The following is a 15,577-nucleotide window of genomic DNA, read 5'->3' as shown; positions in this document are numbered from 1 at the left end:
TCCATCCAACTCTCCCCTCCCCCCCCTCCATCCAACTCTCCCCTCCCCCCCCTCCATCCAACTCTCCCCTCCCCCCCCCTCCTCCATCCAACTCTCCCCTCCCCCCCTCCATCCAACTCTCCCCTCCCCCCCTCCATCCAACTCTCCCCTCCCCCCCCTCCATCCAACTCTCCCCTCCCCCCCCTCCATCCAACTCTCCCCTCCCCCCCCTCCATCCAACTCTCCCCTCCCCCCTCCATCCAACTCTCCCCTCCCCCCTCCATCCAACTCTCCCCTCCCCCCCTCCATCCAACTCTCCCCTCCATCCAACTCTCCCCTCCCCCTCCATCCAACTCACCCCTCCCCCGCCATCCAACTCTCCCCCCCCCCCCCCGCCATCCAACTCTCCCCCCCCCCGCCATCCAACTCTCCCCCCCCCCCGCCATCCAACTCTCCCCCCCCCCCGCCATCCAACTCTCCCCCCTCCATCCAACTCTCCCCTCCCCCTCCAACTCTCCCCTCCCCCTCCATCCAACTCTCCCCTCCCCCCCCATCCAACTCCCCCCCCTCCATCCAACTCCTCCCCCTCCATCCAACTCCCAACTCCCCCATCCAACTCCTCCCCCCCTCCATCCAACTCCTCACCCCACCCCACCCCACCTCTCCCCACCTCTCCCCACCTCCTCCAAGACCGGAAGTGCCTGGGTTGCTGAAAGCCGTGCCGCCCTGCATGCAGGGACATGTAGTTCTACATTACCCATCGGGCCCTGCTGTTTCCGGTCTGGCAGGTTGGCGGCTGCTGAGGAGGGGGCGGCGCGCCGGCCCGGTTTGAAAGTCGTTCCGTTCTATTCTGTTATTGCTTTCCCTCCCCGGCGGGTGCTGTACAGTCTGATGCTCCAGCAGGTAAGCGGCTGCGGTAGTGGGGTGGGGTCGGACTTGAAGCCCGAGGCCTCTCCTGTGGCTCGTCGAGAAGCATCCAAAGCAATGCCGGTCAAAGGGATCCTAAGATTGTGTTATTCCACCCATAGGGTCGGTCGTGGGCTTCGGAGCCCCAGGATCAGGCATTGATTGGCATCGGTGCCTCCGGGTCAGGCATTGATTGGCATCGGTGCCTCCGGGTCAGGCATTGATTGGCATCGGTGCCTCCGGGTCAGGCATTGATTGGCATCGGTGCCTCAAGGTTAGGCACTGATTGACATCGGAGTCCCAGGGTCAGGCATTGATTGGCATCATAGCCCTGGAGTCAGGGACTGATTGGCATCGGAGTCCCAGGGTCGGGCACTGTGGCATTAGAGCCTCAGGGTCAGACATTTGATTGGCATTGGAGCCTCAGGGTCAGGCACTGATTGGCATCATTGCCCCAAGGTTAGGCACTGATTGACATCGGAGCCCCAGGATCAAACATTGATTGGCATTGGAGGTCCAGGGTTGGGCACTGATTGGCATTAGGGCCCCAGGGTCAGGCATTGATTGGCACGGAGCCCCATGGTTGGCCGGTCCTGGGCACCGGAGCCCCAGGTCGGACAGTGCTGGGCATCGTAGCCCCCAGGGTCAGGCACTGATTGGTATTGGAGCCCCAGGGTCAGGCACTGATTGGCATCGTAGCCCCAGCTTCAAGCACTGATTGGCATCAAAGACGTAGGGTCGGGCACTGTCGCATTGGAGCCCCAGGGTCAGACATTAATTGGCATTGGAGCCCCAGGGTCGGGCACTGGCATTGGAGCCCCAGGGTTGGGCAGTGCTGGGCATTGTAGTCCCAAGGTCGGGCACTGATTGGCATCAGAGTCGTAGGGTCGAGCACTGTGGCATTGGAGCCCCAGGGTTGGGCACTGATTGGCATTAGAGCCCCAAGGTCAGGCACTAATTGGCACGGAGCCCCAGGGTTGGTTGGTCCTGGGCATTGGAGCCCCAGGGTCGAGCAGTGCTGGGGATTGTAGTCCTAAGGTCGGGCACTGATCGGCAAGGAGCCCCCGGGCTGGTCGGTCCTGGGCCTCAGAGCCAAATATGAAGACAAATGTAGGTCCCTTACAGTCAGAAACTGGGGAATTTATTATGGGGAACAAAGAAATGGCTGACCAACTTAATGCATACTTTGGTTCTGTCTTCACAAAGGGGGACACAAATATCATACCAGAAATATTGGGGAACACAGGGCTTAGTGAGAAAGAGGAACTGAAGGAAATCAGTATTAGTAGAGAAATAGTGTTGGGGAAATTGATGGGATTGAAGGCCGATCAATCCCCAGGGCCTGATGGTATGCATCCCAGAGTACATAAGGAAGTGGTCCTAGAAATAGTGGATGCATTGGTGGTCATCTTCCAAGATTCTATAGACTTTGGAACATTTCCTGCAGATTGGAGGGTAGCTAATGTAACCCCACTATTTAAAAAGGGAGGTAGAGAGAAAGCAGGGAATTATAGACCATTAACCTGATGTCAGTAGTGGGGAAAATTCTAGAGTCCATTATCAAAGATTTTATAGCAGAGCATTTAGAGAACAGTGGTAGAATTGGGTCGAGTCAGCATGGATTTATCAGCATGCTTGACAAATCTAGAATTCTTCGAGGATGTAACTAGTAGAGTTGATGGGGGGGGGGAGCCAGTGGATGTGGTTTATTTGGACTTTCAAAGGCTTTCGTCAAATTCCCACATAAGAGATTAGCATGTAAAATTAAAGCGCATGGGATTGGGGGTAGTGTATTGCGATGGATAAAAAATTGGTTGGCGGACAGGAAACAAAGAGTAGGGATAAATGGGTCTTTTTCTGAATGGCAGGCAGTGACTACTGGGGTACCACTAGGACCCCAGCTATTCACAACATATATTAATGATTTAGATGAGGCATGCAGGTCCAACAGGCGGTAAAAAAGGCGAATAGTATGTTGGCCTTCATAGCGAGAGGATTCGAGTACCGGAGCAGGGATGTCTTGCTGCGATTATACAGGGCCTTGTTGAGGCCACACCTGGAATATTGTGTGCAGTTTTGGTCTCCTTATCTGAGGAAGGATGTTCTTGCTATAGAGGGAGTGCAACGAAGGTTTACCAGACTGATTCCTGGTATGGCGGGACTGACGTATGAGGAGAGATTGAGTCGGTTAGGATTATGTTCACTGGAGTTCGTAAGAGTGAGGGGGGAGTCTCATAGAAACCTATAAAATTCTAACAGGACTTGACAGGGTAGATGCAGGAAGGATGTTCCCGATGGTGGGGGAGTCCAGAACCAGGGATCATAGTCTAAGGATACAGGGTAAACCTTTCAGGACTGAGATGAGGAGAAATTTCTTCACCCAGAGAGTGGTGAACCTGTGGAATTTGCTACCACAGAAAGCAGTTGAGGCCAAAACATTGTATGTTTTCAAGAAGGAGTTAGATATTGCTCTTGGCTCTAAAGGGATCAAAGGGTATGGGGCGAAAGTGGGAACAGGTTACTGAGTTGGATGATCAACCATGATCAAAATGAATGGCGGAGCAGGCTCGAAGGGTGGAATGGCCTATTCCTGCTCCTATTTTCTATGTTTCTATTTTTTTTTTAAGTCACTGGTGGTTCTGTAGTCTGAGTTTCTGTGAGTCTGTCGTTACAGTTTCATCCTCCAGGACCTGCTATCATTGTAGTCTCACAGCCTGGCAATCTGTTAGTAGATTACATTGGTTAGCAAAATTAAAGCACATGGGATAGGAGGTAATATACTGGTATGGATTAAGGATTGGTTAACGGGCCGAGAGTAGGAGTAAACAGGTCATTCTCAGTAGATCACGGCTACCCGAACCCGACGGGACCCGACGACATGTGTCGGGTTTGGGTCGGGTCGCTCTTCCGGGTCTGGCATTCGGGGTCAGGACACACTCTATTATCACCTCCGATAAGTGGTTCTAATGTTAATGTACTTTTTGGACTTGAAAGCTTGTTTAGTTACAGTTTTTTGAAGCTTGTGCAGATAAGCAACAAAAATGAAAAACGGACGCTAGGTTAACTGATGGTCGGGTGCAGGAAAAAATGAATGTCTCTGGCCGGGTCGGATGTGGTTCTGTCGGGCTCGGATCGGGTTTCATTTGCAGACCTGAGCCAGCCTTTAAATCTCACATCGGCAGGCTGTGACTAGTGGGGTACCGCAGGGATCAGTGCTTGGGTCCCAGCTGTTCACAATATATGTCAATGATTTGGATGTGGAGACCAATTGTAGTATTTCCAAGTTCGCAGATGACACAAAACTAGGTGGGAATGTGTGTTGTGAGGAAGATGCAAAGCGGTTTCAGTGGGATTTGGACAGACTTAGTGAGTGGGCAAGAACATGGCAGATGGAATAAAGGCCCGAGTCCTTTCATTTTTTCCCGCGCCCGACCCGATCCGACCATCAGTTCCCGACGACATCCGACCCAAGCCTGGCTGCCGGACCCGAAAGTGCGACCCAACCCAACCCAACTCATCGGGTTCGGGTCGGGTAGTCATGCTCTAAGATGGAATGTAATGTGGAAAAATGTGAGGTTATCCACTTTGGTAGGAGGAACTGATATGCAGAGCATTTCTTCAATGGTAAGGGACTACAAATTGTCGCTGTACAAAGAGACTTGGGTGTCCTTGTAAATAAATCACTGAAAGCTAACATGCAGGTGCAGCAAGCAATTAGGAAGGCTAATGGTATGTTAGCTTTTATCGCAAGAGGATTTGAGTACAGGAGTAGTGAAGTCTTGCTTCAATTGTATTGGTTAGACTGCACCTGGAGTACTGTGTGCAGTTTTGGTCCCCTTACCTTAGGAAGGATATTATTGCCATAGAGGGAGTGCAACTAGACTTGTTCCTGGGATGGCGGGACTGTCCTATGAAAAGAGATTGGTGAAACAGGGCCTGTATTCTCTAGAGTTTTGTAGAACGAGAGGTGATCTCATTGAAACCTACAAAATACTTAAAGGGATAGACAGGGTAGATGCAGCTAAGATGTTTCCCCAGGGTGGGGAGTCTAGAACCAGGGGACACAATTTCAAAATAAGGGGGAAGCCACAGAGGACAGAGATGAGGAGAAATGTCTTTACTCCGAGGGTTGTGAATCTTTGGAATTCTCTACCCAGAGGCTGTGGAAGCTCAGTTATTGAATATGTTTAAAGCAGAGATTGACAGATTTCTAAATACCAATGACATAAAGGGATATGGGGATAGTGTTGGAAAAAGGCTTTGAAGTGGATGATCAGCCACGATCGTATTGAATGGTGGAGTAGGCTCGATGGATTGAATGGCCTACTCCTGCTCCTATGTTCCTATTCCTCAAATCTAGGAATGTGTGTCATTGCAGTCTCAGGGCCTGTCAATGGTGATCAATGCAATTCTAAGATCTGGCACTGGAGATCATTACAGTTCCAAGACTTAGCACTGGCCCCATTGCAGTTCCAGTGCCTGGCACTCTATCATTGCTGTCTCACTATTAGTTACCTGTGTGTTGTTAATTGTTACTGTCCACTCAGGTCCTGCATTGGGGTTTGAATGCACAACCTTCTGATCTCCAGAGGGGAGAATGCTACCACTGAGACGAGCTGGCACTTAGTAACAGTATCCTGAGTCATGCTAACACTTTATAATGATATTTCTGCAGAATTCCATCTCCATTCCCCCAGTCTGTTTGCATGTCTATGATTTATATTACTAGTAGGGAATGACCACTGTTTTATGACCATTTCTAACAAAATGAAACATAACTTTTTGTTTAATTTATGTATTTTTATTGGACAGGTTGGTAGGATGATTTTGTAATTCTGTTACAGATGTCAAATTGCACTTTTAATTTATTGCATCTTTTAGTTACAGAAATGGCTAATTATTATTTCAATTTTTAAAACTGTTTTTATAGCTTCAGTTCAAATTTCTTCTCGTTAGAAAATCAACTTACTTTATTTAGACCAATTCCCAGGGATTTTCCAGCTTTAAATGCCATTTATTTCCATGTAGCAAAATTGTAAATGCAGTTTTGTTGTGGAATATATTTGCAGTCGAAAACTGCTTTCTCAATCAGTAATGATGGTATTTGATCTAGGCAGCTGAAGTATTTCATGTCTCAGTTCCAAGTTGATTCCTGCTACAGATAAATTTTTGGCTTGCTTGGCAGAAATACTTTTCTTTAAAAAGCGAGACTTATTCTCACAACTGTTTTCCCCTCACCAAATGTGATCCTGACCTCCTGTGGCTCTGCACTTCAACTTTTTTCTGCCTTTTACCTCTCCTGTTCCAACCACATTCAACACAAACTTCACTGGGAGTTGATCTGATTGAGGTTTGCAACTGTCTAGTCTGTACACCTCTTTTTGCAACTTTAGACTTAAACAAATCCCAGTGTAAAAGATGGAGGAAGCTCGGATCATGCCATGTTAGAAGTTCCTCGCCCTTTTCTGACTGTTAACCCTCCTTGTAATCAAATACATTTTGCTTCATTACAATTACTCTGCTCCCTGCCACCCCAGATTAAAAACATGTAGGTTTCTTGCAGTTCTGCTGGTTCAGCACATGTAAAATTAAGATCAGAATTTTAGGTGACAGTAATTTTTTTCAGGTGTTTGATTGTGACTTTTTAAATTTGCAATTAAATGTATTCTTGGATCTACTACATATTTTCTGTTTCTTTGAATGTATTTTCATAGCATCAAATATACGTCACCTTAAAAATTGAAAAGCTTCCCTGACTTTTGTATGTTCTTAAACATGCCGTACCTAATGTGCATGAAAGATAATTCGATGGCTTGATACATTAATTTTCCTTCTTATAAAAGGAATATTATAAGTGGTGAGTTAATTGTATATTTATTGTGTTTAATTGAAATTGATTTTTTAAGGGAAGATTTTGTCTGACCAACTTGATCGAATTTTTTGAAGAAGTAACAAGGAAGATAGATGAGAGTAGTGCAGTTGATGTGGTCTGCATGGATTTTTAGCAAGGCTTTTGACAAGGTCCCACATGGCAAAGATTGGTTAAAAAAAAATCCCTTGGGATCCAGGGAAATGCAGCAAGTGATACAAATTTGACTCAGTGGCAGGAAACAAAGGGTAATTGTCGACGGATGTTTTTGTGACTGGAGGGCTGTTTCTTGTGGCATTCCGCGGGGCTCAGTACTGGGTCCTCTGCTTTTTGTGGTATAAATGATTTGGACGTAAATGTAGGAGGCATGATCAAGAAGTTTGCAGAAGACACAAAGATTGGCTGTGTGGTAGATAGTGAGGAGGATAGCTGTAGGCTGCAGGAAGATATTGATGGTCTGGTCAGATGGGCAAAAAAGTGGCAAATGGAATTCAACCCAGAGAAGTGTGAGGTGATGCGTTTGGGGAGGTCAAACAAGGCAAAGGAATACACGATTAATGGGAAAATACTGAGAGGAAGTGAAGGACCTTGGAGTAAATGTCCACAGATCCCTGAAGGTAGCAGGACAGGTCGATAAGGTGGTTAAGAAGGCATATGAAATCCTTTCCTTTATTAGCCGAGGTATAGAATATAAGAGCAGGGAGGTTCTGCTGGAACTGTATACCTCATTGGTTAGGCCACAACTTGAGTACTGCCTGCAGTTCTGGTTACCTCATTACAAGAAGGATGTAATTGCACCAGAGAGGGTACAGAGGAGATTTACGAGGATGTTGCTGGGACTGGAAAAATGCAGCTATGAGGAAAGATTGGATAGGCTGGGGTTGTTCTCCATGGAACAGAGAAGGCTGAGAGGAGATCTGATTGAAATGTACAAAATTTTGAGGGGCCTGGCTAGAGTGGAGGTGAAGGGCCTATTTACTTTAGCAGAGGCTAGAGGGCATAGATTTAAAGTGATTGGTAGAAAGATTAGAGGGGAAATGAAAGTTTTTTCACTCAGAGGGTGGTGATGGTCTGGAACTCACTGCCTGAAAGGGTAGTTGAGGCAGAAACCCTCGACTCATTCAAAAGGAGTCTGAATGTGCACCTCAAGCGCTGTAATCTGCAGGTTATGGACCTAATGCTGGAAGGTGGGATTAGATTGGGTAGATAGTTATTCAGCTGTCACAGACACAATGGGCCAAGTGGCCTCTTTCTGTGCCATCAACTTTCTATGATTCTAATTGTGTGCAGGTAGTGGGCATTCACTTGAGCCCCTATAAATACATACAGATTAAAACTGTGGTTGTTGGGTTAGGAGGTGTATGCTTGTAATGTGTGACTCTGTAAAATAAATATAAAAGTGTGTTTAGATTTTATCTATCTTTCACCAACTGGCTATCTGGAATAGAAGAGCTGTCAGACTGAAGTAGTTCATAAGCTGCTTCTGCAACTCCAAGCTGGCAGCTCCTTTCTTCCCAATGTGCAACACTCCCACAAATAACAGAAACATAAGCATTCAATGACATACAGAATTTTTTCACTCAGATACTGTTAGGTGTTTCAGTACAATACCAAGATTATAAAAGTTAAGAGAAAAAATGGTAAATCAAGAGTCAGTGATTTGTTGATTTTAGGCTTGGTTTTTAAAAGCCGGAAGATTGCAGGAGTGAAGGAAGGTAATGAATTCCACAGTTTTTAGGTTCTGGTAAAGAATTAATTGGAGGAGGAGATGGTATGATGTGTCGTAATTTAAACACAGTGAAGGTGCAGGGAGGAGGAAGAGTGCAATATGGCACATTCAAAGCTTGGGGGAGCAAGAAGAGAAAGTTCAGAGGAGCAATGAACTTAATAATGACACATAACGTCAAACCACAGCTATAATAGATTCACCTGCATTCTGCATTAAACCTTTTAAATTTCTGTTTTTTCTAATGCAGGTTGGATCTCTGTCATCAGAATTCACCCTTCCATTAACAGAAAAGTGAAGTAAGTAGGACATATCAACGATCTTTCACCTTGTCTGATCTAGTCCAACGCCGGCTTTTTTGTAAAGCAAAATCACGTTGATTACCTTGAACTAGTATCAAGGGGTCACTTAGATTTACTAAAGGAAACAGCATCTTAAAATGTTACCTTTTTAAGATTATTGCCACAATGATTTCTAGATTGACTCATGATGTGAAATTTTTGTCTTGAGTCATGAAAATGCTTCATTAGCACAAACGGCTGTGTTACCTTTCAAACCTGAGTTGTGTTTGGAGAGAGCATTTTGAACTGTATGATATTTGGGTAATGTACTGATTGTGGTAGTAGGGTGAGCAATTTAAAGTTTGGAGCAGATAATCACGAGAAGCGTATTGTAGATTAAAAGTACTTGTTTAATTGAATTTTCACTTATTGGTACCATTATGCAAAATAATCTTATGGGATTAGATATTGTTTGTTACGCTGGATCATCAAAGACAAAGAAGAAAAATATTTCATCCGCAAGGCATTGGTAGATACAGCTAATTATGTATGTGCAGATCCCTGTAAGAACAGTCCCTAATTACTATTGTACTATATAATGCTAACTTCCTCCTGAAATTGTAAACAAGCCTTTTTTTCTTTCCTTGGTCTATTATTCTATCCAGCCAATGCCCTTCCTTGAATCAAGGTGGCAAGATAACAGTTAGCCTTGTATGAAGGTGGTGTGGGGTGTTTGGAACTATTTTATATTTTTAAAAATCCCTTGCTTTCTGTGGAGACAGCTTCTGCTCACGCACGTGCTGTGTAGGCGAATGTTGTCTTGAACCCTGTATTCTACTCCTGGGGTTAGAGAGGATGAGAAATTTGGAGGGTTTTCTGCAATCACTGTTGTTTCTGGCTACAAACTGCCATTGACATAGAGTAGGAACAGGTTGCTTGCCTGCACTTTTTACTGGTGAGCAGTGTGTATATTTTCTCAGCCAAGTGTCTGGTACATGTAGAAACCATCACCATGAGTCTCCCAATTCGCATTAAGAAACCACCTTTTGTAGGATTACAATATGGAAGGCACACACTCCTCCCCATAATGACAAATCACACTTACTCCAGACAGCTTAGGTGTAGGTTGGCATAACCAAGTCCTAAGATGTGCAGGATTATTACTGGACCCAACTAAAACTGCACAGTTTATCAGTTTACTGCTTCTCCAGCTAGGACTTCCCTCCCCATTCAGATATGGCTTGTTGGGTATCTGGATCCAAGTGACAGGCCAACCTGTAGTTTCCTGGTTGGCTGGTCGACTATCAACAGTGCCCTTGAGTGTGTGACATGCAAGAATTGAAAGATTAAAGGGAGCAGAATAAAATAACTAAAAATTGTGGGGCGGGAAAAATATAAATTAAAACAAAATATTTAAATTCTGTCACAATGCCAGAGGTTTTAAATCTGGCTTTGTGTGATATTTAATTTTTTTATTAAATTGGGAGGGGAGGGAGGATTTAAATGTTAACTTGGACAAATATCTGCGTGTTATTCCAAAGGACGCGACACTTTTGTAGCAAACATTGTGAACATGGAAGAAACTGACAGGGAAGCTGTGTGGACAGCTGCACAGCGAGTGGCTGGGATGCTGCAGCGACCTGATCAGCTGGACAAAGTGGAGCAGTATCGCAGACGGGAGGCTCGGAAGAAGGCCTCCGTGGAAGCCAGGCTAAAGGTCAGTACACCAAAAGAGGAGGAAACTACTCTTGTTTTGCATCTGCACATTGCAAAGAAGGTATCTCCCTGACAAGTTTTGTTGCAATGCCACATAAGCAATAACATGACAATTAACTAGTCAATTGGAAGACAAGACCTCAAGAGAAGGGTGAGTGATGGTTGGACCAGGGTGCACAGAAATAATACAGCTCACATTTTAAAGTCATTCATTCTGTCATAATCTTTTATCTTTCCATATTGGAAACTGCCTGTGCAACCTTGTCATACTGTAAGTACATTGTCCTGCCAGTGGTAGCACTGCACGCTGCACTGTGGGGATGGTATAATTGCACTATGACAAATTTATATGTGGACCAATTCATTTATAATGGATAACATTAACTTCCCATCAATTTAATTCAGTTTATTTCCTGTTAGCTGATAGTATAAGGACTAGGGGACACAGATTTAAGATTTTTGGCAAGAGATGCAGGGAGATGTGAGGAACAACATTTTTACGCAGCGCGTAATGACCTGGAGCTTGCTGCCTAAGAGGGTGGTGGAAATGGAGACAATGAATGATTTCAAAAGAAAATTGGATGGGCACTTGAGGGAAATAAACGTGCAGGGCTATGGGGATAGAACAGGGGAAAGGGTACTGGATTGCTCTACAGAGTGCTGGCATGGGCTTAATGGCCTCCTGTGTCGTAAAGATTCTGACTTTCTATGATTTTTATTAATGAAAGTAACTACAAGTTTAAAACTCTTAATATAAATATTTCTTAAAGCTATTGAAAGTAAAATGGTAATTATAACAGGCTGGGTTTTCTTCTTTGCTAGGCTTCAGTTTGTTTTTTCATCTATCACTAAAACAATCTATTTCCTAACTTAAAAACTTAAATTCTATCTGGCACCAAACTTCTTTTCCATTTGAAATGGATTTTAAATGGAAAAAATAATGTTCAAAGTTATGATTAAGAGCAACTTAGTTAACTTCTTGTACTGAAGGATTTGATTTTTCAGATACTTGCTTTTACTAATTACATCAGAAGCCATTCATTGACCATTGCATGCATTAATTGGTTTGGCAAATTATAATTTTTTGATGGTACTTCGAACTGCTGCCAGCACAAGCTGCTTTAATTATCTTCAGTTTAATTCACAATGAGACCAATTTTAAGTACACTAGGCTGATTTGCATTTTGAGGAGTCTGTTATATCTTTGCATCCGCTGGATCTTTGGTACTTAATATCCCTGTGAGCCCGAACCTGCATGCTTAGAAATAGTACATTGGAGTTATAACATGGAAACAAGCCATTTGGCCAAACCCGCCCGTGTTGACATTTACCCTGCACACCAACAGGGCCAATCGCCACAGAAGGGAATCGTCCTCATTTTTAATCTTCAAACTGGATACGTCCAAGGTTTGGACAAGAGACATCGCGTGTGTTTGTCTACAATTTTCAAAAGGTTTGAATCTACTGGCCATATCAGTAGTGATAAAACCTCATTGGTCAGCAACTGGCATAATGGCATGCACAGCACTTTCAAGCTATTGACATTTCTTCCAGGAGCTTCTGGGATTAGATGTGCATTTCTCCGATGCTTTGTTACAAAGATTGTTTTTTTAACTGTCTTTCAGGCAGCTATCCAGTCCCAGTTGGATGGAGTGCGGACGGGGCTCAGCCAGCTTCACAATGCCTTGAATGATGTTAAAGACATCCAGCATTCCTTGGCAGATGTCAGTAAGGACTGGAGACAGAGCATTAATACTATAGAAAACTTGAAGGATGTGAAAGATGCTGTGGTCCAGCATAGCCAGCTGGCAGCTGCTGTAGAAAACCTGAAAAATATTTTTTCAGGTAATTTTCAGATTTTGTATTTTTGTTAAATGATGGTCCTCAAATGAGAATTTAAGCTGAAGTAGGAAAGAAAATGCACCTACGCTTGTGATTGAATATGAGCTGTTTCAGTGTGTAAAATGTGTTATAATGCTTTGAAATAACATTGCAGTGACACCATTGGTGAAAGATATAATTACATTGTAACAAGTTTACATAGACAGTTTCCATTGTAAATGTAGACAGAAGAATTTTGAACAGTATTATATAAAATTGAGAACGGTATATATGACTTCAAAACGGGAACTGAATTACGTCTGCATATTCTGGCCCAATTATCCCCTTCAATCTTAACCCCGGTTCACCTGAAGGCGACATTTGGTCTTGAATACCTGTGTGTAACATCAAAGAAGATTGATTAGTAATGGCAAAGTACAAAATCTAAACAATGTTAAAATATTGTTGTGATAGCCACCAATGTGCAAATGTCGTTCATTCTTTGATAAGTAACTACTTTTCCTACAAGATAATGCAAAGAATCATCAGATGCAGTGCCCACATTAAATTGAGGAAGACAATTCCACAATGACACAGCTTGAATGAGAGAAAAAAAAATGAATCGCTCTTAGGAACTTAGTTGGCATTGTTGCAATAATGGTGCAATAATTATTTCCTCACAATTTCTTGCACTGTTATTTCAAGGATATTTTTAAATTATATGCATCGATCTTGAAATAGTAACAAATACTGAAGTCCATCAGGCCTTTGAGGTGTATTTGAACTTTTGGAAACTGCCAGTCCAAGTGCTATCTTGTTCCAGGGAGAAAAATTCCCACAAGTTCTGGGTCTTGTTCTGCATGCCAATACATCATAGAATCATACAGCACAGAAGGCGGCCAGTCAACTCAACATACCTGTGCCAGCTCTTTGAAAGCTCCACTCCACTATGGCCTTGAAAAAATTTCCTTTTCAAGCGTATATCCAATTCCCTTTTGAATCTGCTTCCCCCACTCTTTCAGGCAGTGAATTCCATATCATCATAATTTGCTATGTAAAATATAGTTTTCCTCACTTCCCCTCTGGTTGTTTGCCAATTACCTTAAATCTGTGTCCTCTGCTTACTGACCCTGCTGCCAGTGGAAACAGTTTCTCCTTATTTACACTATCAAAATCTGTCATAATTTTGAACATGTATATTAAATCCCATTAGCCTCCTCTCCTCTAGGGAGCACAAGCCAAGCTTCTCTACTCTCTCCACATAACTAGTCCCTCATCCCTGGTATTATAATGTTAAATCCCTGTACCCTTTCCAAGGCCTTGACGTCTTGAAGTGTGGTGCCCAGAATTGAACACAGAACTCCAGCTAAACCAGTAATTTATCAGTGCAATTAATTTACTTGCTATTTTTTCATTTAGGATAGGATGATTAAAGTTGACTTTTTAATTACTTTGATGATCTGCATAGTTTTTTTGGGATGTTTTTAAAAAAAAAAGTGTAGTCATATTGTTCAAGTCTCCACAATTTATGAAATTGCCGTTAACATGCCATTCTAGCCACAGTGTCTTTTTATAATTGTTCATGGGATGTGAGCATTTCTGGCAAGGCTAGCATTTATTGCCCATCCATAATAGCCCTTGAGGAGGTGGTGGTGAGCCACTTTCTTGAACTGCTGCAGTCCATGTAGTGTAGGTACACCCACAGTGCTGTTAGGGAGGGAGTTCCAGGATTTTGACCCAGTGGCAGTAAAGGGACAGAGATATATTTCCAAGTTGAAATGATGTGGAAGGGAAAATTGCAGGTGGTGGTGGCCCCATGTGCCTGCTGCCTTTGTCCTACTAGGTGGTGGAGGTTGCTGGTTTGGAAAGTGTTGTTGAAGGAGCTTTGGTGAGTTGCTGCAGTGCATCTTGTAAATTGTACATGTATTATCTTTTTCTAAATGAATACAAATAAAGCTGAAGGGCAGGCATAAAGGTTTAAACAGAGCTTTAATGGAGACTTAAATAAAAACAAGAAATGCTGGAAATACTCAGCAGGTCTGGCAGCATCTGTGGAGAGAGAAGCAGAGTTAACATTTCAGGTCAGTGACCCTTCATCAGAACTGGCAGATATTAGAAATGTAAAAGGTTTAAAGCAAGTAAAGCGGGGGGTGGGGCAAGAGATAACAAAACAAGGTGAAAGAGACAAATGAAAATCCTGTCAGAGAGAAGAGCAGAGCTTCTTCACGGTAGGCATTCCTGGAAGAGAAGTGGCAGTGAATTAAGCACTAAAATAAAAGCAAAATATTGCAGATGCTGGAAATCTGAAATAAAAACAAGAAATGCTGGAAATACTCAGCAGGTCTGGCAGCATCTGTGGAGAGAGAAGCAGAGTTAACATTTCAGGTCAGTGACCCTTCATCAGACTTAATGGAGACTTGTTGCTTCAGCTTGGATGTGCTAACTGTGCAAGAGAATTGAATCACGTGATTTGCATCACTGTGATGACATACATGTTAGCATAAACATATATTTAAATGATTATATTTAACATATTGGCAAATACACTATCATGACCGTACACACAGCTGCCACTGTGCGTCAGTGGTGGTGGGAGTGAATGTTTAAGGTTGGAGCTGGGGTGCTGATCAAGCAGGCTAATTTCTCCTGGATGGTGTCAAACTTCTTGAGTGTTGTTGGAACCGCACGCATCCAGGCAAGTGGACAGTATTCCATCACGCTCCTGACTTGTCCCTAGTAGATGGTTGACAGGCTTTGAGCAGTCAAGAGGCGAGATGCTTGCTGCAGAATTCTCAGACTCTGACCTGCTCTTGTAGCTACAGTATTTATATGGCTGATCCAGTTAAGTTTTCAATGGTGACCACCCCACAGGATGTTGTTGATGGAGGATTCAGCAATGGTAATGCCATTGAATGTCAAGGGGAGATTTCCTCTTGTTGGAGATGGTCATTGCCTGGCACTTGTGTGGCACAAATGTTAATTGCCACTTATCAGCCCAACCCTAAATGTTGTCCAGGTCTTGCTGCATGTGGGCACAGACTGCTTCAGTATGTGAGGAGTTGCAAATGGTACTAACCACTGTGCAGTCATCAGCGAACATCCCCACTTCTGACCTTATGGTCATTGATGAAGCAGCTGAAGATGGTTGGGCCTAGGACACTACCCTGAGGAACTCTGCAGTGATGTCCTGGGGCTGAGATGATTGGTCTGCAACCACCATAACTATCTTCTTTTGTGCTAGGTATGACTCCAACCAGCAGAGACTTCCCCCTGATTCCC

The 15,577-nt window shown here is 43.8% G+C and overlaps 1 protein-coding gene across 2 annotated transcripts in view; it reads left to right on the top strand.

Annotated features, from left to right (window-relative positions):
* Nucleotides 1-722: 722 nt before the first annotated feature.
* Nucleotides 723-15,577, top strand: part of exoc3 (exocyst complex component 3) — a 39,862-nt gene continuing 25,007 nt past the window's right edge. Inside the window, exons 1-4 of one of the 2 annotated variants that reach the window (XR_010977353.1) lie at nucleotides 723-882; nucleotides 8,731-8,779; nucleotides 10,303-10,478; nucleotides 12,103-12,322. Coding sequence is in view for 1 of the 2 variants with exons in the window: in XM_068055687.1 (XP_067911788.1) it covers nucleotides 10,335-10,478; nucleotides 12,103-12,322 (364 nt within the window). In the remaining variant the exon portion in view is untranslated. The remainder of the gene's footprint in view (nucleotides 883-8,730; nucleotides 8,780-10,302; nucleotides 10,479-12,102; nucleotides 12,323-15,577) is intronic. The other variant, XM_068055687.1, reaches the window with a different exon arrangement.

The sequence above is a fragment of the Heterodontus francisci genome, chromosome 2 (genome assembly GCF_036365525.1).
Source record: "Heterodontus francisci isolate sHetFra1 chromosome 2, sHetFra1.hap1, whole genome shotgun sequence".
Taxonomy (NCBI): domain Eukaryota; kingdom Metazoa; phylum Chordata; class Chondrichthyes; order Heterodontiformes; family Heterodontidae; genus Heterodontus; species Heterodontus francisci.
This window is presented reverse-complemented; position numbering and strand designations above follow the sequence as displayed.